General features: G+C 26.3%; 3 protein-coding genes across 5 annotated transcripts; 2 read left to right on the forward strand and 1 right to left on the reverse strand.

Annotated features, from left to right (window-relative positions):
• Positions 1 to 647: 647 nt before the first annotated feature.
• Positions 648 to 8,097, reverse strand: LOC113552150 (solute carrier family 35 member C2). 3 transcript variants are annotated; one of them, XM_026954868.1, is made up of 7 exons: positions 5,590 to 5,726; positions 3,176 to 3,390; positions 3,030 to 3,102; positions 2,847 to 2,965; positions 2,163 to 2,296; positions 1,081 to 1,247; positions 648 to 1,003 (listed from the first exon to the last, which is right to left on the reverse strand). In XM_026954868.1, the coding sequence occupies exons 2-7, from the start codon at positions 3,298 to 3,300 to the stop codon at positions 740 to 742; spliced, it is 882 nt and encodes a 293-aa protein (XP_026810669.1). In that variant the 5' UTR covers positions 3,301 to 3,390; positions 5,590 to 5,726; the 3' UTR covers positions 648 to 739. The 3 variants fall into 3 exon arrangements, with proteins under 3 accessions (XP_026810669.1, XP_026810668.1, XP_026810667.1); XM_026954867.1 differs by lacking the exon at positions 5,590 to 5,726 and adding an exon at positions 3,489 to 3,651; XM_026954866.1 differs by lacking the exons at positions 648 to 1,003; positions 1,081 to 1,247; positions 2,163 to 2,296; positions 2,847 to 2,965; positions 3,030 to 3,102 and adding exons at positions 6,265 to 6,994; positions 7,072 to 7,548; positions 7,637 to 8,097 and having other exon boundaries at positions 3,264 to 3,390; positions 5,590 to 5,859.
• A 213-nt stretch (positions 8,098 to 8,310) lies between these two features.
• On the forward strand, positions 8,311 to 10,351 carry LOC113554073 (differentially expressed in FDCP 8 homolog). The gene is made up of 7 exons (XM_026957751.1): positions 8,311 to 8,452; positions 8,652 to 8,803; positions 8,866 to 9,169; positions 9,229 to 9,411; positions 9,498 to 9,742; positions 9,812 to 10,030; positions 10,095 to 10,351. Exons 2-7 carry the CDS (start codon positions 8,666 to 8,668, stop codon positions 10,278 to 10,280), a joined length of 1,275 nt encoding a protein of 424 aa, XP_026813552.1. The 5' UTR covers positions 8,311 to 8,452; positions 8,652 to 8,665; the 3' UTR covers positions 10,281 to 10,351.
• Positions 10,352 to 11,819: 1,468 nt separating this feature from the next.
• LOC113553079 (BTB/POZ domain-containing protein kctd15) lies at positions 11,820 to 22,479 on the forward strand. The gene is made up of 5 exons (XM_026956221.1): positions 11,820 to 12,027; positions 17,954 to 18,052; positions 19,452 to 19,649; positions 20,375 to 20,580; positions 21,764 to 22,479. Exons 2-5 carry the CDS (start codon positions 17,988 to 17,990, stop codon positions 22,204 to 22,206), a joined length of 912 nt encoding a protein of 303 aa, XP_026812022.1. The 5' UTR covers positions 11,820 to 12,027; positions 17,954 to 17,987; the 3' UTR covers positions 22,207 to 22,479.
• The last annotated feature ends 384 nt before the right edge of the window (positions 22,480 to 22,863 follow it).

The following is a 22,863-nucleotide window of genomic DNA, read 5'->3' on the forward strand; positions in this document are numbered from 1 at the left end:
ATCTCAAAACATGATCAATAATCATTTAAGTACTTGAAAATATTATTTATAGTTACTGAATTATGTTTCTCTTTTATTATTATACATATATTAAATCATTACACATAATTATCATGTATTAAACAAAAAGCACATTTTTTAATTTTAAAAGCACTGATACAAATAAAAGTACAAAAATATAATGTATATTTATGCTCAATACAACGATACATAAATAGTTTCATAAATAATATATTAATTTATAGTGTTCACAAAGTACTAAAAACAACATAATATGTTTATTTTTGTAATGCCAACAATAATAAAATTTATAAATATTTGATTATATATTATTTTAATAATTTATGGTACAATTTTATACACACAACCAATATTTCGCTTAATCTTTCCATAAAGTTAATAATGATAATTCAAACAACCATAAATATATACATGTACACAATATGTACATATATATATATATATATATTGTTTAGTTCATTTTAATAAATAATGAATGAAACAAACTTAAAGAAGTTTTTGGTTTCAAAAATAATTTGCATTAACAAGTAAATTAAAATTTAAGCGAGTGTGATTTTAAATACTAAATAAACAAATAATAAATACAATTGCGGTATATATCACAGTTATTTAAACAATTAAGTGGATATTAAACAATATTGAATTTTTAAAAATGGAAATGTATTCTGTTTAAAAAAAAAGTTCACAGCCTTTTAAACATAAAGCATAATAAAATTATTTAAGAACGTCTCCGGTTTAATATATCAAAAAGCACTTCAGTCGAACTATTAGAATCATCTGAATCATCAGAATCACTATCTGGTAACGTTAAATGTTTATTATCTTCATTGTCAATAATACCATATTGATTTTCAATTGATCTGGAAAACTTTTGCCATACGTGTCCAATGACACCTATCATGCACATTGCTAAACCTAAGTACTTCATGGTAGTCAATTTGTCACCATTCCATTCCACAGCCAATATCAAAATACAAATTTCCTAATGATAAAATACTCAATTAAAAAAATATATTAAATTTGATGCAAACCTGGGAAAACAGAATAAGTTAAACTGACCTTAATAATACCAACTACACTTAATGTAATGCTTGATGTTTTATACACAGCAAAATATTCTGATACTTCAGTTCCAAAAGCGAGGCATGATCCAATTAACATATGCATAATCATTTTATAGCATTCAATGTTTTCATTATGAATCCACCAATTCCAAAAATCATGTCCTGGAACATAATACAACAGTTAAGAAAACAATTAAAAAAATAACGAAATACTACTATTGAAAAGACAATTGTTATTAATAATACAAATTTATACAAAATACTAGATTTTTTATTATTGAAAATTTTCTAGAAAAACGTAAAAAATGTTTGTACAAATTTATTTTTTGTTCAATTTAATTTAGTTTATTTTAGTCATGTATATATTATGAAATGCAAGATTATTTGTATTATCTTCTATGGCTTACTCTAATGCAGCGTTTCCTAAAGTGTGTTTTGCAGAACCTTAGGGTTCCGTGCAACAATCTACAAGGTTTCACCAGATGTATGTGATTATTGAGAAAATTATTTTATATTATACTTGGATTATTTATATTATTAAAAACTATTATTTTAAATTATTTAGAAAAAGGGGGTTCCACGAAACACAAATTATTTTTCAAGGATGCCATGGTTGTAAAAGTTTGGGAACAGCTGCTCTAATGTATAAAATTATAGGTACGTACACAGTAAATTAGTTTTTAACTTTATTTTTAATGCTTATTTGATTATCCGCACCCCTCTCAATTCTAATTAGTGTGGATAATAGACATTCCACTATATTTGCATTTAAATTAACAACCATTTTTAAAATCAATTAAAACTTTCATTATGGTTCAAATCAACTATGTATCTTTATACTAATGGTGTTAAAAGAACGAAGAGAAAATTGTACACAATTAAACAATTATATAATATAATATCATTAACTAGCACTTGGCGGTATTTCCTATTATTAATTAGAAATTATACAACTATTATATAACTATAAATATATATTAAGTTCATTATTTTTAAGTTTTTACAATGTAAAACTATGGCAAAAGTTAAAATTTTAAAATATAACTTTTTATAGTTTTAAGTGATAAATATATTCACCTTCTAAAAACAATGAAATTGGAAATATTGTAATAAACATCCAGGGTTGACTAAAATACATCATATCAACAGGACTTTTCATGCCCATATCTGCTTTCTGCATAACAAATTGTGATAATGTCCATCGAAAACCACTGCAATATTAATATATTAGACAGCATTACACATATTCTTACAGCTAAAGAAAACACATTTTGATTAAACACTTATTATTATAGAATATCATTATTAATTTACTACCTTAATGGTGTATACATAAGATATGTTTTTAAAATAAATTAAATTTGTTTAGATATAATATTTGAATAAATAGATGATATTCAAATCCCAATTATATAGATGTTTTAAATACATCTGTTGAAAGTTATTAATATAGTCACTTTATATTAAGAGTACTTGTTTATTATCTGGTTCTGTTGAATATAAGAAACTGAAATTTTATTTTTTTAATTCATGTTTTTATACAGTATACACATACTTCATACTAATAAGACAAATTAAGATATAATAGATTAATTGTTTATAATTGCACGTATAATAGTAATACCTAGTATAGCCTCAAATAATTATTTTTTAACAACTAAAACCACAATGTATTTAAGCTGAATTTTATATGTATAATAAATTAAACATTATAAGAACAGATATACTCATTTCTAATATATAAATAATTACCATATTTACCTGGCAAATGATGCAGTCAGTAATAAAATAAATCCTAATGTACTAAAATCTGTGGTTTTGAATGTGAACAAAAATAATCCTCCAGAAATTGAAAATACAATAATGAAAAGTACTACTGACTATAAATGAAAAAAAAATATATATATTTATTCATGATGTATTATTATTATTTTTTGAACTTACTGCTTTCTCTAGACGTAAAATCAAAGCATTAACTAATACAAAAATGATAGCTGTTGACTTTGTCATAGTGTATCTAAAATAGTAATATAATATTTGTAATATATTGATAAATAAATGAGTTAATATTTAAAATTAATAATACATACAATGAAACATTAACAAGTTCTAGGCCCCAATTTGAAAATCCAACATCTATACCACTTGAAATTCCAATTGGTGCAATTTTTGAAACTTTACTGTCCCAAGATAATTGTACAATAGGAATTCTCATAATTGTATGATATAAGTACCGAAAAATTATTGAAGCAAGAAATTTTAAAACCAAGTGACATGAAACAACAAGCAGGGGAAAATGGAAAATCTATAAACAAAAAATTTATATATTTTATTTAAAATAAAAATAAAAATGGAACTTTATAATTTTTATATAAAAAAAACTTAAGTAACAGCTGTTCATACTTGTAAAAACGATCTTTGGTAAAATGTAATTGCAATTGAGAACATAAAATACGGTAGTATTAAAAGGCTAGAATTAAATATAGTTTTAAAACGAAACGGCATGGTCATAAAATGTTTAAATTTAATACAAATTTTTAATTTATTCATTTAATAATTGTAACGTGTGGCAAATACAAACGTTTAAAAGAGTTTTAACTTGTTTACATAATAAAAGGAAAATAATAGATGAATTATCATAAATTAAATGCATCTTAGAGGTGCTAAAAAACACGATAAGAATACATCTATTACATATAGTTAAGCTATATTCAAAATTTGTTAAATTTAAAATGTTAAAAAATACAGATAAAGATAAACAAATTGAAACAAGGCAACAAACCACAAATAACAACACATCAATATTAATGTGCTGATAACTGATAAGAGATATTAGATTGGAAAGTGTTGTAAACTATGAAATACAAAATATCTCACAAACTTTTTAATATAAATAATTAAGAATTTCTTATCCTCATAATCTTTTAAAAAAGTGGTGATGGGTTCCAACTTCCAACAATATATATCTTAGTCTATGGTTCCAAGCACCACTAAAGTATTAAATTTGAATGATAATAATAGATTTTAAAGTAATAGCTATAAATTTGCTAAATTTGAATATAGATTTAACATTTAAAATTTTAGGCTTATAATTTATCTAATATAATTTTTCTGTCAATAAAATATACACACAAATTAGAAAGAAAAAATCATTATTTAACATTTTTGTTTCTCTTAGAAATAAAAATCATCCAAAACTCAAAATCTAAATAGTCAAATTGCTTAAAATTAGTAGAAAATAAAATTCAATGTAATAATTAATAGATAATATACAGAGTAATTCATTGAACAAAGAGCACTCATTATTTCAGAGAACACTAATGTTTTTGAAAATATATATTTAAAAAAATATTAAGTCACTATTATTACATTTTTAGAAAAAAAATAGTATTTCCTAATCTTATTATCATTATAATTTTTTTAGTTTTTAACTCTTTTGAATGACAAAGTATATTTTTTAATTTATATTTTGAAGCAGAATATTTTTCAGAGTATTTCAATCTATTTAAATCAAATTTTGGAGAAGTAGCTTATTAGTTATAATTTTTAACTTAGTAATATGTAACCAAGATTTGTTGTGGGTACCTCCTACCACTCTATTCCATTCATCTAACTGTGAATATTTATAATTCGTTAATTACTCATCCAAAACCATTAGTTTTTTACTACTTAAAATTGTATAAGAAAAATATATTCAGAAATATAATCTTTGAAATAACTTAAGTATGTCTTGTGTTAAGTACATCATCCGTTATAAGTCAAATTATTTGTAAAAACATAGTTACTTTTAATTTTTAAATATATACATGCTTTTTAGCATTTATTAATTATTTGATTTAATTTATTAAAATGTAATCTTTTATAATATACCTTAATAATAAATTTACAAATCTTGTTCTTGTATCATCTTTAATATAGATTCTATTTATATAACACGAGTTAGATATGTGTTGGTTGTCAATGACTGGAGTTACAAATCATAATAGTATTGCTCATGAGTAGAAAACAGATTTTATTGTAAACATATATTTTTATTGGAATGTGATATTTTTATTTTGATTAAAAATGTATATGATTAACTACATTCTAATTAAAATAATTTATCAAATATAATGTTTGATTTATTCCTATTTTTTGTCGATTTTTAACTGTGTAAAAAATATTATACTTTATCTAAATGGCTATAATTTGATAAAAAATATTAATTTGAAAAAAAATTTAACATAAATTGTTGCATTTTTTTTTATCCATACAATAAAACATAAGGGAACCTAAAATATATCTTTGTTAAATTATTTACTATAGGAAATTTAGATAAAGAAAAATTTAAATGAGTTTCGAAAAATGGACCAAATATATAAAATAAGTCATAAGATATTTGTACTACCAACTAATTGGGTAATTGTTTATACAAATCTTAATTAAAAACAAAATCACTCAAAATTAGATTCTATACCAAAGGACAAGGAATTTGTATTAGAGATTTTAATTTTAATTACATTACCTGATACTACTGGCATTGTTTTTGTAAAATACTTTCATCAAATATCATAATATTGTCTAAATCCCCGTTGACTACAGCTTGATCAATTGCATTCCTTCGTTCATCAATTGTGCTCATTATATTCATTAGCCCTTGATGAACTATGGCAAATTCATCATTACAAGTAATTTGATTGACTATTAACTTCATTTTTTCCATTATACTAATTCTCTCATTTTCAATATTTGTTAGTTGTTGTTGGTAATCTATAACTTGATTATCTTCTAATATCTAAAAATAATTTAAGTTTTTATTGAAACATTTATTTCTTTAATCATAACTTTTCGTTTTAGTCTAGTATCAAGATCATTGATATACATTTATATCATTGGGTTACTTATTTTTTGTTTTACATTGTCATATATGCTTATATGCTTATAATAACAAAATTATACAAATAGAGTATCTCATTAAAGATAAATTAAATATATTATGAATTTGTGTATATATGAGAATAAAATTGAAAAATCCCTATTATGATGCTATTCAAAAATAGTACAAAACCAATAGAATATATTTTATTTTAAAATTTAAATATGTTAGAAAAATAATTAGAATTATTGGATGTTATAATTAATTGTTATTTATAAAGACTAATATGTGTTTTAACATAAGACTTGTGTAAAATGTACTTACTTCATGATTAAACTCTAAAATTGGTATTTGTTCATTTGACTCAATTATTTGCTGTTCAACATTTAATTCGTATAAAGGTTGAATTTTATTTGTATAACTATTTTTTAAGTCTAAATGATCTGAAGTCAATAGTGTGTTATTTACATCAACAACATCTTGTTTCTCAGATCCCATACAATCATTCTCTGAATTTAATACTAGTGGTGACTTTTTGTTATTCTGATCATTAAATAACTCTACCAGATCACCATCAAAAACATTGTTAATTTCTACTGTATCAACTAGTTTATCATTGTTTTTAATCATGGTATTATTTCTTTTTGCCGCCTCTTTTATAGAACTATTAATTGTAACTAAATCTTTTCTAGTTAAATGATGCAAACGACTTGTTGAATTTAAGGTTTTAACAACATTTAGAATATCATTGTAATTGGTATTAGGCATTGTTAATTGTTCAGCTAGGAAATCTTTTTCATTTTTGGCTAGAGTCAAACGTTTTGGTTCTAAATCATGGCCAATGTGTGTTTTAATATACAGTACACTAACTTCATTGCCTTCAACCATTACATCCATTCTAGCTGGACAATATGAACCAATCTTATTGGTACCTAATGCCTTTAATTTTCTAATGTTATTGCCTTTAGGCTTATACTTTCCATCACGATGGCATTTAAAAAATAAGTGTTTTGAACCAGATATACCAACATAGGTCGTGCGAGCTTTTACAAACCTAAAACATAATATAACATAATTATTACAATCAAACCCAATCACAATATAACTTTAAATTAAAATACTATTGTTTACCTACTAATATCTTGCTCTTCAACTTCATACTTCCACGCATAAAATTCATCTAAACTATCAAATTTTAATTGTTCACTAACAATTTCTGTTGGATGGCAGAGTACATAATGTGCAGATAAATTACTTTTGGAGCAACGGTGATTGCAAAACACACAAGATATTTTAAAAAGACTATCATTTTTATTCAGATGGACACTTTTAATGTGCCGTGTTAGCATGAATTTTAACTGAGAACTATAGCCACATTCAGAACACGAGTAAACAGAAGTTGCTACTTTATGAACATTCATATGCCTGTTGAATGACTGTTTGTAAGCAAATGATTTCTTACAAATTGAGCAAACATATTTTTTTGAGTTGTTTGAGTGTTTTGCTAAAATATGATCATTCAAATTATTTTTTTTTGAAAATGTCTTCATACACTCATCACATTCAAATTTATTGCAGTTTTCGGTGGACATGTTATCAAAACAATCACTATACAAAATAAAAATTTATATTTTTTAACTATTGAAATAAGAACTGAACTTTTATCCAAATGTAATAAATATAATAAGATTATTACCTTCAAATTATCAATTTAATTAGTAGATTTGTAGAAATATAAAAATAATGCTAATTTGTTGATTAAAGAATTCAAAATCATGGATGTTGTGTGCACGCCGAACCATAAATCACTGAACTATTAGAACTAGTTACTTATAGTATTTACAACTTACTAATTGTGAATTCATAACATTGACAAAATACGATTCAAACCATTATACGAATAACGATTTGGATAAATTGTTGTTAAAGAAAACGTTATTAATTATTATTAAATTATTTAATATGGCAATTACCTTTTGCCTAAAGGTTATGAATTTATTTATAGGCTACTGGCTAGGTATAATATAATAAGTATATTGCTATTAATACTTATATTGTATTGTTAAATAATTGTTATCATAATGATACAATATGGTCAACCATAAAGTTATCCTCAACCACAATAGAAATCATAAAATCACTTTTTTTTACAACACATTTAAGGTAATATACATGACATGATTAATAAAAAGATAATATACTACAATATATTAGTTGTATCTTTAATCATAGCAATAAAATAATGTATTATTTTTTCTTATCAGAACTATGTGATTCAATGATAAAACGTATTTCTGTTATCATAGCACGACTACCATAATGATAATACCATAGTGAATAATTCGTGATTAGTGAAATAGTGACATAGTTCATAGATTAATTCTTTAGTAAACATTAAATGAGATTTTTATTTTTATGTTTTAAGTTCTTTCATTACAACTTATTGTTTTACATATTTTTATTAATTATTTATTAGTAATTCAATGTATTTTATACATTTTAAATAAACCTGGTATGTTAATAAATAATGGATATATTACAATAAAATGTATAAGTTTAAAGTTAATAATGTATCTTGTAGAATTTTACCGTATAATTTATTATTATGTATTATAAAATTTTTTTTAATTAGGAAATATGGGAATAAAATTAAACAAATGTCTATAGTTAATTAAATACTTAACTTATACTTAGAATTATTACAATTTCAGGTAGTAACTTTTCTATGAGTTCATTACCCAAGGATTTTTTTTTTAATGCTGAAATGAATGATTCAGTGATTTCACTGTCATCGGTATCATCTGATTCAGTGTCATCTGAAAGTTCACCATCTATATCTGACAACTTTTTAACAATAAATGAAGTAGATAAATTGTACATAATATCCTATTTCAGTTCTAATATTTATTTGCTATCACTTTTTAGAATGATCTTAATGAAGATATATTGAGAAAAGAAATTGAAAAATGCAATCAAATGATAAGAATTACTAAAGAGTGTAGTCAAGAACGCATGAGATTGGTCAGAAGACTAGTGGAGTTAAGGTTCAAATTAGAAATGGTAACAGAAATAAAGGCTTTGGAAAACAAGGATCAATTAAATGAAACCAAAGTAGTTTTTGGTCATCATTTATCTTTTGTATGGAAACCGAATTGGTTAGAAAATAAAATGTGTGATGTATGTACAAAAACTATTTGGAAATACATGCATCAGCTGTATGAATGTTCAGGTAAAATATTAAATATTTTTATTTATAAAACTAGATATCTAAAAATTTAATTATTGTAGACTGTGGATACTACTGTCATATTTTTTGTTTGGATAAAATCAAAAGGGTTTGTACTGCAGTTCTTGCTAGTGAACATTCTATGATTTTAAATATCACTCCATCTAATGGATTGTTATTTCAAGATTATAAATGTGCTGAATGCCAATCATATATTCGTATTCGTAACACCAAAATGTCATCTGGTAAAGTAAAAAACATGATTTTTACAATACAATATAGATAATAACAAAACCTAATAATATGTTAATCACCCAATTTTTTTCTTTAGAAGATACTCTTTCATTAGAGGCCCGCTTATGTGATTATGATGGAAAATTTTACTGCCCTTTACATCATTGGAATAATACTGCTTTAATACCAGCACGAGTTCTATGCAATTGGCAATTCGAGAAAAAATGTGTGAGCCAGGCATCTTTTCAACTACTTAATTATAATTATAAATCAAAAATGTATGATTTGGAAAAACACAACCCTAAACTCTTTACATATTTAGAGTCGCTTAATCGAATCAAAGTAAGAAACTAAGTTTAATTTCCATAAATAGATTTCATCAAACAAATTATTAATTTTGGATTTTTATAGAGTATTAAAAATAGTTTAGTAAAAATGAAAAAATACTTGGTTTTATGCAAAGTTTGGAATGCACAATTAAAAAACGTATCCTCAAGATGTCATGAACTTCTATATGATAGTATTTTGTATAGCATGAAAGATATGGTTGAAATACAATCAGGACTTTTTTTAGAAGATTTGCAAAGAGTAAATGACATCTGTGAAAAACATATTCGATATGAATGCGAAGTTGGTTAATTTTTATAATAAAACCACCATAAATAATATTTAAAATATGTATTATTATTATTAGATTTGTAAAAATCAAGGATATATTTGTGAGCTTTGTCAAAAGGACACAATAATATTTCCATTTGATGAAGATGCTCATAGCTGTGATAAATGTGATAATGTTTATCACTACCAATGTTGGAAAAATAGAGATTTCTGCCCTAAATGCAAAAGAATTAAAATGCGGTCTAAACTTCAAGAAGTATAGTTAAATATTTCTATACTTTTAATAAAGTATTGAAAACTTTTTATTTTAATCTATTATAATATTTTTTGTTTACTTATTTAAATTTAAAATATTTTGTACTATCTTAAGTAAAAATATTAATTGATTATTGTTTTATAGCAATAACTGCCTTTAAAAATAATATTAATAACTAAAATGTATTTATAAGAAGGGTTAATTACTGTGATATTTTTCATTATAACTTTAATTTTATTATTATTCTGTTGATGTTTAATATATTATATACTAGGATTAAAATTAAGATAAGGATATGATAATTATATAAACTATGACATTATGTTTACTGAATTAAAATGTATATTTTGAATATTATTTTCAAAACATAATTATTACCTATTGAGTGAATTTCCTTAACTCTATTAACTATAAAAACATTGGCTTACCTTTAAGTTACATAAAGTATAGTTATTATATCCACGAAAACAATAATAAATATTCTTAACACTGAATAAATTAAACAAGATATAAATACTGAGAATTATTAAATTGACATTTTGTTAAAAAAAACACTAGATTTGAAAATAAAATAAACTTTTACTGTGTTAAAGATTACAAAAAAGAAAATTGAATTGACTGTTGAGATTTAGAGACGATTAATCTGAAACAAACAGTGTAAAGATCATATTACTTATGTTTATATGGTATAAATAATATAACCATTTTATTATTTGTACGATGATGATACATATTAGTGGCTATTACCTATATACATTTATGTCTATGGATGTTGTAGTCAAAACTACACTATAGGGTCAGGGTGTCCCTTGAGGATTTACCCATTGAAATATTTCCTGAAATAATGAAGATATCATAATTCTGGCTTTTTAATAAGATTTACAAGGACAAGAACTATAAATTATAACTATATTAAGTTGTATAAGCTACTATGAAATTATTATAACAATAGTATAATTTATAATAGGTATGTTTTCTATGTTATAATCATATGACTAGAAATACAAACCTAACTAGTATTTTTTATAATTGCTTGTTTAAAATTAATAATCATAATATGTTTTATTTTTAATCAAATAAAATAACTGTTAAATATTGAAATAATTATGATAAAAAATTAATGTTTATTCGAATAATTGTAAAAAAAAAAAAATTGAAATAATTTTGTATTCAAATAAAATGTTATCTAAATAATCATCTAAATACAATTGAATTTGAATAATATAAATACATATTGCACCTATTCAGGGAATTTTTTCTAGGGTCAGGGATTTTTATTCCATAACTCGTACCCCCCTACCCTAGAAATTAGAGCTGAAACATCTTAATATTTTATCTTGCATTGAATTAAGTAAAATAATTAAATAAATGATGAAATTTAAAACTTTAAAATTACAAAATATTTTTTTATGGTACAATATTGTACAATAATGTAATGACATGTTTTCTAATTTGTTCAGTGGTTACACTGAGAACACCAGATAGCGCGGTTCTTGATTGCCGTGGCGGTCTTCTGTAATCTGAGCGTGCTGTTCAATCTTCAATGGTTCAGTACTCGGGATAACTACAATACGAGTGTTGTGTGCGATCGAATCACTAACAATATTATTCCCGATTAAACAGTTCGAAAGTTTTATTTGGAAATGTGTTTCTGTAAAATTACATAATCGATTCATTTTTTTAATTCTCAAAATTCACATTTTTCTTTGTGTCTAAAAGAAGTCATCCTGGAGTCCGGACCGATTATTAAAAGGTAACTAAAAATTATACGATAACAGTCTAATTTATTATTTGAACTTCAATAATTATAACACGCATTCAAGTTCTCAAGTAAAAATCTGATTTTTAAGAATAATGCTTGTTTATTGACAAAAAAAAAGTGTTAAATTATTGTATAATGTAAGTATAACGACAAAAAAATGGAATATATTAATTAATATAGGTAGTTAATATAATTAAATATAATACATTTTATAACTTATGACTATTATTTTAACTGCCTAGATCTAAAATTATATGCAATAACAACAGAATAACTTTTAATACATTAAGATATGTAATTTAATTTTTATACATATTTTGTAATTATAATTGTGTACCAAGAATAAATGTTATCCTTTGCTAGGTATAGCTCATAAGCATATTTTTTCGAGGGGTTAACTGTTAACATATATAGGTAGAATTAAGTCATTATTAAATACATGGTAGTTTTCAATTGTGTAATCCATGATCATTAAACTGAAAAAACCTGGGGTACCGAAGCCCCCCATTTTTTCATTGAAATTGTGCCCCTAGGCTTTATTGAAGACTGTTATTATTCAAACAAGAATGATTGCAAAATGTATTTATTACTTAATTATAAGTTACATTAAATAGTTAAAACATGAAAATAAGTGTAATCTATACCTATAGTGTCCATATTATACATATGATTAATATCTTAAATTTTAGTCAGTAGGTACTTTACAAAATATACTAATGTAATAATAATAATTTTACAAAAATTGATAATTTAATTTTAATATTTGATTGTTATTTTGGTAGTTATGTGGTTACACTGTTACAGGATACCTATTTTTTAACAGTGATTTTATTTAAATGTTTAATTTCTTACTCGTTAATTAAAAAATAATTAACAAGAAATTCGGAAATTGTACAACTGTTTGATCTCGGTAACAGTTATTACCTAATATATTAAAATACTCTAAAAAATTAGTTCGAAAAATAATTTTTTTTTGCTCATATCTATTGTAATAAATATTTTTCATAAATTATATTTCAAACTCTTATTAACGTTCAGTTTTTTACAAAAGTTCTTGAGCTGTTATTAAAATAATGAAGATTTCTTTAATTTTATCTCTTAATAGTTAATATGTATCCGTGAGACTCGACATATAAGTAAAATCGTTATTACCGTTCTTTTAAAAAATAATTATGTATTTAGATACACTCGTGAGTTTAATATTATGTCTATATGTAATAGCTATTAGCAGGTGATATCGTTTTGTACAAAAACTTTAAAAAATGGGACACCAAGTGAACACTGCCATCAGTCGGTGTTGCGTGCATGTGTCCGTCATCGTAATCGTCTGTGTGTAAACCTACATGCATAATAATATGATGTATTACCCATTTATTATTAATACATGAATCATCGAAGGCGCCGTGAGTCCACCCACGCATACATAATATAATGCATGTGCACGCGCGCGTATTTATACATATTAATAATCATATGTCATACATTAGGGGGTATTATGGAAAAATTGTAGAATTATCAAAGTAGATACTAGATACATATATATTATTATATCGTATAATTATTATATATATATAATTAGGTATCTAATGAGCAAGAGAGATATTGTATATAATGTTTATATGGTGCCGTTGTACAGATAAAATATAACGACCGTGTGGAAGAGATTTCGGTCATCGGCGAAATTAAAAAATAATATGATGTACATATATAATATGTATTAGGTATATTAGGTATAATATACCTATCCAGGTAAAAACACAAATAAAATCGTAAAAAATAAACCAATCGAACGGTCTCGCAGGCTTGCGCCCGTTTCCCGCGTGTGAGTATAAGAGTACCAAGTACTGATAATTTGTGTATATATATGCATCATCATCATCATCATCATAAGTAGTAAATACATATCAATAATATGCGTTCATAAACGTGAGTGAGTGAGTGTGTGTATACGCGCGCGGTCGTATATATACACACTGGAGGCGAAAATCATTACGTGCACATGTTTATTATTTTTATATTTTTTCCCTCGAAATATCGCCCGGAGGTGTACGGTTTTTATTTTATGTTTTTGTGCGCGTTTGATGTGCCGTGACATGAGGTCGTACGCGACCCCGGGCGACAATCGTGCTGGTGCCCGGGGCCGACCGCGCACTCCGGTGCCCCCTCCCCGTCCCCTTCCACCAACCATACCAACGATAACCGACCCCAGACCCCCACTCGCTGCTATACACACTGGTGTACGGCCGTTTCCCCCCGGGCAGGGATGACCGGACCTATGTGTATATGTGAGTGTTTGCGTCTGTTTCTATGTACATATATTTCTATATATGTATACCTATACGTAAATGCATATATTTATACAGCCATATAAGTATACGAGCGCAAGTGTGTGTGTATGTGTAATATCTATCTCGACTAAATAATATATTTATATGTATATAGGTATCTACAATATACTTGTATATGGGTATAGGTACACGCGGTGCTCTTCTACGCGTATACCTACATAATATTGTGCGGCGGTGGGTATACTCGTGTGGTACGCCCGGAGTGATCACGGCCCGCGTATATTCGTTTCCCACGTGTTTTTCATATTATTATTATTATCATTATATTAATATTATATGTTTATAATATATATATTATGTACTACGGTACACCACCCCGGCGGGATCGTTCCCACGAGCCCCGTCGCCATCGTCGTCGTCGAGCGCGCGAGATCGTCCGACATAAGTCACACACACGCCGCCGCGCGTTCACACTACTTACGATATACGACGTAGGTATAATATATAGATATTATTATTATTTTATGCTCATCAACGTTTATAGCTGATACTATGACGGACTGAGGCGTTTAACCAATACAATATTGTTATTATTATATATATCAGTGGCGTATTTAGAATTTCTTGAAGGGAGGAGATATAATTAAAATTGTTTATGCCAAACGGCTCAAAATTGTATTACCTACTGATAGAGTGATAAATAGAAAAAACACAACTATAACCATATAAAAATAGCTAAAAAAAGTGGGTCAACGGGGGAAGTATATCTTCCTAATTTCCCCCCGTAAATACGCCACTATTATATATATAATACTATTATTGTCGTTGTTGTCAATTCGCGGTTATTATTATTTTATACGCTCGAGATGATATAATTAGGTATATAGGTATATACACACAGATATATTATCTAAATGCTAAGTGAAATATGGTTTATGGACATTTTAATACAAACAAGTGAAGAGTTAATCGTATAGGTAACTAACTACTTACAAGTTATAACTTGACTGTCTTCGATTATGTACTTTTATTTTAGATCTTTACACTAATATACGAGGTATGATATCTATTAAGTAGCAGTTGTAATTTCGTTTTGATTTCAGTATCTCATGGATTAATAATATTATACATTGGAGATCCACAGATATCATATTGAATATAATTATGTTTAAAGAGATGGAAAAAATATATAGTTAAATCATGATTATGCAAATATATCTATAATATCAAAACACAATTTATTTACTCTTAAAGTATGATATCCTTAAAATTCCTAGCATTCAAACAAAAACTTATGTTTTCGTAATCATAGAAATATAAGGTCACATATTAACTTGATGAACTAATAATTTACTATATTTACTACTACACATCTGTAACTACTATAGTGTAATACGAAACGAAACTATATTAAACTTTTTATAATAACAATTTCATATGTGTAACTGCTTGCAAGGTATCAATGTCTAAGTTATAATTTTTTTGTACTATAATTTGATATAAGAGCACGTATCCATTTCTTGCTGTGTTATGTTAGATATATTCGGCAAAACTAAAATAAGGACAAAAATGATAAAATATTTAGTTTTAAAATTTAAGAAATTTAAGTGATATAATATTTTTTTAAATCAATTATAATGGTATTATAGATAATGGATGATATCAAATATTCAGCGTAGTAGGTACAATTTGATTTTATGCCAGCATACATAAAATATGTTAAAAGTAAAACTTAAATATATCAACAATTATAATTCAAAATACGTTGTGTTGTGGTGACACTTTAAGTTATAAATATTCTTGAGCACAAACTTACCAATTGAATTTAATAACATACACAATTATTAATAAATATTGATATAGGTAAACTATAGTATTTTATAGTTATTAGATTTAAATAAAATATTAAAATATTATTTTCAGTTAAATTACTTAAATTGTTTATATTTTTATGGACTAATTGAACACAAACTTAATTTTAGAAGTAATTAAATATTTATTATTCGATTTACAAGATAATTTAACCTTTAGAGACTTTAGACTTGAGTGTATAATATATGACATTTTCTTATGGATTTTAGTTATATAACATATAAACGGAACCACTTTACTAATGGCACTAGTTTATGTATTAATCTCTCCGTCTATATGCAGTGTAAAAATGGAGAGAAAAAAGTAGGTTTTGGCATGGTCGCGTTTTATTTATTTTTTTATTATGTTTAATGTCACGTGCCTTCTGTCCGGTACAACTGGTATCATCATCAACAGGTAGGTCCGGATAATATGAAGAAGCGAAACAAATATCATTGACCTTTATTATGACGCTTTCACAGACCATAGACAGGTGCCTTATTTTTACTTCGTTCTGGAATATCAAGATGTCGCATTTTCTCTCACAATGTTTTCACAAAACGATTTCTTTTGTAATGAATATACTGGTTTGGTTACATTTAGAATACTTTACCAAAATTATTGGTGACCAATACCAATGACAAAATACAAACAAAAATCATTAACATATTAACATATTATATGCTTTATGTGCTCGTATACTTTCTTTAAAAGTATATGTGCATATACACATGTTGACAATATATTACGTGTAATATACGTATGTGAATTGAATACAAAGTGATATATGGCATATAAGAAAGCATCGCACTTTATATTTTATCTTCGATCTCTGGAAATTGTGTATTGTTAAATGCACCTATAGTGTTTATTTGACAATGTCAACATAAAATCATAAATTACAGTTTACACGTATTACATATATCTAGTATATACAAATATGGTTTGACAAAATTATACAGACCAGTGTTACCGCCAAATTAATCTACAATGTCTGAGCGAGATAATAATCTATATATAATAAACTATATAGGTACTCATAATATGTGCATATCGTTCTCTCGCCCAAATGACATTTTTATATTATTTATTTCATACAACATGCGGACAATTGGATTATCGTTTTCAGTTACACCTTAGGCGTGGTCAATGCATGTATACATGTTCCTTGTGTAATATGTTTTATGTGTTTGTATACTGTACAGTTTATAACTGTTCTATAATTTTCCCCCTTTTCCGCCGTATTGTGAACGATTTTTTTGTGATCAAACCAGAATCCTCTTCAGTATCGTGTATAACGCCCACAAAATTGTCGACCCACTATAGATACATAAGCTGTATAATACGATAAGCAGCAGTCGGCTCAACCCGAATAGAAAATTTAAAAACCATACAATAATAAACAACAATGATCCAGCTGACTTTAAATCAGTGGGTGAATACTTTTACTCAATGTCATTTTGAAATAAATTGTAATCAGTTTACCCGGCCGCAATGCCCCCACATAGAGATTTTTTTTACATGATTAAAATTAAATTATTTACTATAATACGTAATTTTAATATTACATCCAAAAATAAAATCAAAATAATATAAACAATGTTAATTTGTACTTATCAGAATTACTTTTGAGTATTGATTTTCTGTTTTTAATTTTATTAATTAAAAATAATTCTTATTGTAATAATAATATATTATGTATTTTATAAGATAAATATATATTTTTAATTATACTCGAAGACAGTAATGGAGGTATTATTTTTATTTTATTATTTTAGACGAAAGTGTGAAGTGGTTCGAGATGTGGACGGAATGGAGCCTAAAGATCTCACTTCATCCTGCAGGTCTTTATACACAAGTACACAGATCAAAATCAGGTATGTGCCTATTAAGTAAAATAATATTTTCATAATAAATATGTATTTAAAAATAGAAGCAGCATAATTACGCAAGTTTTTAAAATTAATTCCAACACGATGACGAGATTTTTTGTTGAATTTACTTTTGTTTTGTATTAATGGTGATATCTTATTGCATATCGGCCAATACTCAATACACATTTTAACATTTACATATATTGACCACCTACTTATGTAGAATAATACAAACCATCTATAAACATTAGAATAAGCTTAAAAAATAAATATAAAATACCACACAGATGACTATGTAATTTAAATAACTGCATGATTAGAAGTTTTAGATGTCCTTTATAATTTATTCTGGGTATAATATTTTTATGTAGATACCTACCAATAATGTTAATTTTTCAAATCCTGTTTACAATAATGAAATTATTTTGCAATAGTCAATCTTAAACATTAAAATATTAAAATACAACGCCATTAATAATACATTTTATTTGGTTTTTAATTCATAACAACTAACAAGTAATACAATGTCAATAGTAAAGTTTTAACTCTTAATTTCAACTACTAATATCAATTACATTAGAAACTATTCAATAAACAATCATCATTCATCATTATTCATCCATTGGTTTTACTTAGTATTAATACATATTTTTAGTTAAAGTCTTGTATTTATATCAAATCTAAAGTAGGCATAAAATAATAAATATTATACACAAATACACAAATATATTTTTCTATTAATGAAAGTATTTTTTTTAAGTGTTAAAAAATTGAATTGCTAGACAAATTATCAATTTGTAATTTTGATTTTTTGATTTTAAGCATCTATCAGTCTTAAGTATTTGCTTTTTACTAAATTTAATTCAATTATTTTTAAATAAGTATTTAAGTAATTTTTTAGAATTATATTATAAAGTTTTCTTTAAATCTGACCATTTGCTAATAAAGATGTATTCATTCATCGTTTTTTATAACCATATAAATAGACTATATTTTTTAAATATTTATATTTAACTTATAACTAATAAAATTGTAAAACAATAAACTTACAAGTTATAGAAATAATATTTCTTTAGTACTTATATTTATAGTAAAAAACAAGTGATTATATTTAAAATCTGATATATAGTAGTATAATACCATAAAACTATTGAATTTAAAAGTTTTATTAAAACCTAGACGTACCCTCTATAAATATAACATACGATAAGTAAATCTTGTAAATTTAAAAATAAACCATTTCAGGATAATTGAATTTATTCGGGCCTAGGTTTTGGTTAGATATATCTACTGATTATTTTAAAATGTAAATTCCGATTGCTTTCTTATTTCTTATACAAAGATTTATGTTTTTCCTTTTTCCATTATTATAATATTTGATTATTATTTGTGTTACTCGTAGTAATTCTCCGGCTACGTCTCCTACCGTATCACACAACAGCAATTCACCATCACCAACACCGGTAGTGCCGACTACCGGTTACAACCACAAAATCATTGCTGGCATACCATGTGTAGCAGCTGCGTCTAAATATACAGCTCCCGTCCACATAGATGTCGGCGGTACCATATATACGTCTTCACTGGATACTCTAACAAAGTTAGTTTAATGTGATATGTATGGTATTTTATGCATAGATTTTTGCATGTAATATATGCGAGTAAATTTGGGTTAATTACCCAATGCAACCTCTCTAATATACGTATTTGCGTAAGGTCACGGAGCAAACATGGGAAATAAGTAATAACGCCAATCGATGATGCGAAGAGTAGGTTTCTGTTTCTTTTTATTTTTATTTTTTTGGCTTACCTAACGATTGGTCCTTTCAGCATTGCACGTCGTGTCCATCGCCTTTGGCGTTACACGAACGCGCTACGCTTCACTAGTCACTCTCGCATAAAAGTCGTGCATTACGAGTTTCCGATATACTATATACCTACGTGTATAATATGGGCTTTACTATTTTTCTATAAATATTATTGCCTTGTTATTATTATATGACTATACAGAAATTTAATCACACTGCAAACATTCAAAGAAACTAAAAAAAAAAATGCATTGTATTGTTATGTTACATATTATATTTATATTTATATTATATGTGTATAAATACTTTACACACGATAATATCCTTATTATATTATGTTCAAAAAGTATGGAAATGATTACATTATTTTTTTTTATCGAATTACACGTTTTTCAATTTAATAATGACAGACATTTTAATGTAAATTTTATGTAACTGATTCGTGCAGATTATAATAATAAAACGTACACAATTTATTTATTTTGTACGGAAAGTCTTACATTCAATTGAATTTCAGGAATCCTGATTCAAAACTGGCGAAATTGTTCAATGGTAGTATACCTATAGTGTTAGATTCTCTAAAACAACACTATTTTATCGACAGGGATGGCAAGATGTTCAGGCATATTCTCAACTTTATGAGAAATTCGAAGCTTTCGTTACCTGATAATTTCACTGACATTGACCTATTGCTAGAAGAAGCTAGATACTTTGAAATCACTCGTAAGTAAATTATCAAAAGCTATATCTACTATTATAATAACTAATGAGTATAGTATACATTATTTCATCGCGGCCTAATAATCCATTTAATAGTTTATGTTATAAAACTAATTAAAGCCTCAATAAGTATGTCACGTATTATTTGAATGCTTAATAAAAGACTGTTTTTTTGTTTAATGAGATAATTGGGCACATAAATAGTCCGTTCATTGTGCATTTAAGTAAGATGCTATTATACCGATAATACCTACGCGCTGTTGGCTGTTGTCTGAGGACAAGGTTAAGAACGTAAATTTTTGGTCTGGTCGAAGGATATTGTGTAGCCGCAGTCTTTTAAACAGCCCCGGGTGCGTGATACTTGTTTCACTGTCGAGCTATCAAATTATATCTTTTAAATCCGTTTTTGTCCCATCATCATTATTATACTCATAACATTCGTAATTCGTGCAATATGGGTTTGAAATATGGAAATCATTAGACAAATTAAAATATTGTGTAATAAAAATCAATCACGATTCACGATTTTGGTCTTTTTCCGGAGGCGATTGAATGGTACTGAACATATTTGAACAGATAAATGATGTTACATGACAACAGTTTAACATTATATTGTTTTTATATTCAAGTTTTCATTTTTGAACCACCAAATGAGGCGGGAATCATGTTAGCATTTACAATCCCTCATACGCAGCATTGTTTATTGATTAAAAATTTGATCAAGTAATGAAGCAATATTAAATCATTATTATTTACTCATATGAAAAATAAAAATAAATTAAAATTTAATTATATAGATTACAGATACTTATCATTAATATAGAATCAAGGTTAAAAAATATTATGAAAAATCATATACACGTATATCGCAACGCAATTTCATGTAAACAATGATAAATAATGACAATGTATAGATATAAATAAATACCTATGTAAAATAGTAAATAGTAAATAACGAGATTATGAGATATAACCTACATACCTCTGTATTATTTATATTACCTAATGGTTAAATAAGGTTAATAAATACAAACCTTCAGTATATTACAGTATCTAAACCTGAGAATATTATATTACCTATACTACTTACTAATGTAAATGTATGTTGTATGCATATTGGGTGAAAAATAATGTTGATCGTATATTTGCTATGTATTTAGTCAGTGCAATTGGTTTATTGTTTCAGCTATGTGTAAACAGTTAGAAAACTTGAAACGAGATCGGATTAAATGCAACCGAACGAACGGTTGGGACTCTAACGGTCCGAGCCGATCCAACAGCAGCCTCTCAGGCACGAAAGACCAGTACGAGTGCGTGTCCGTTCACGTGAGCCCGGATCTCGGAGAGCGGGTAATGTTGTCTGGTGACCACGCGGTTCTGGACGAGGTGTTTCCTGAAACAGGCCACTCGGCACTGGAACCCTCGGCCGGACGTCCGGCCGTGTCTTGGACGCCCGTAGACTCCAGACATCTGGTCCGGTTCCCGTTAAATGGATACTGTAAGCTGAACAGTGTGCAGGCCATCACCCGATTGCTGAACGCCGGTTTCACGGTGGCTGCAAGCACGGGCGGCGGCGTACATGGCCAACAGTTTTCCGAGTATCTGTTCATCCGCAAAATGTCCAATTGACTAACACTCGTCGGATAGACCACGTTGGGTAAAATGACATCAGATCATAATTTATAGATATATATATATTACAGTATACACTATTATAATATTTACACGCGTTACCCAAAAAGTGTACGTTTATGTAATATGATAATACATGTATAATATATTGACGAAATTAGTTGTGTAATTTTAGATGATATTTAATTTTTTTTAAGGCTGGTTTACATGTTGAAAATAAGTTTACTTTGGCTATTTTATAATAATATATATGTGCGTTTTGTATAAAACTATAAACGACTTATCATATTTTGTTGGGAATAAACAAATAATAATTTCACATATTATACACTCAATATCAGTAGTTAATTACTACGAAAATCAATCGAGGAATTCAAATTTGGTCACTGTGTCATATTATCCTATTTACAACTCTTTCCTCCTTTACTTAGTATTCCTACATATTACATTCAAAAATATTTTCGACTTTGAAATGTACAATAAAAACGAATGAATTCAAAACAAGCTAATTTCTAAAACATGAATTGAATAATACTGCAAAGTTTTCCAAAACCTACGTACGTAATAATATCTGTACAGTAAATATAGGTATTCGTTTCGTTTGTGTAACACAGGTAAATAAATCATACTTGTATTACAATTGAGGTTTATAAT

The sequence above is a fragment of the Rhopalosiphum maidis genome, chromosome 2, assembly GCF_003676215.2.
Source record: "Rhopalosiphum maidis isolate BTI-1 chromosome 2, ASM367621v3, whole genome shotgun sequence".
Lineage (NCBI taxonomy): Eukaryota > Metazoa > Arthropoda > Insecta > Hemiptera > Aphididae > Rhopalosiphum > Rhopalosiphum maidis.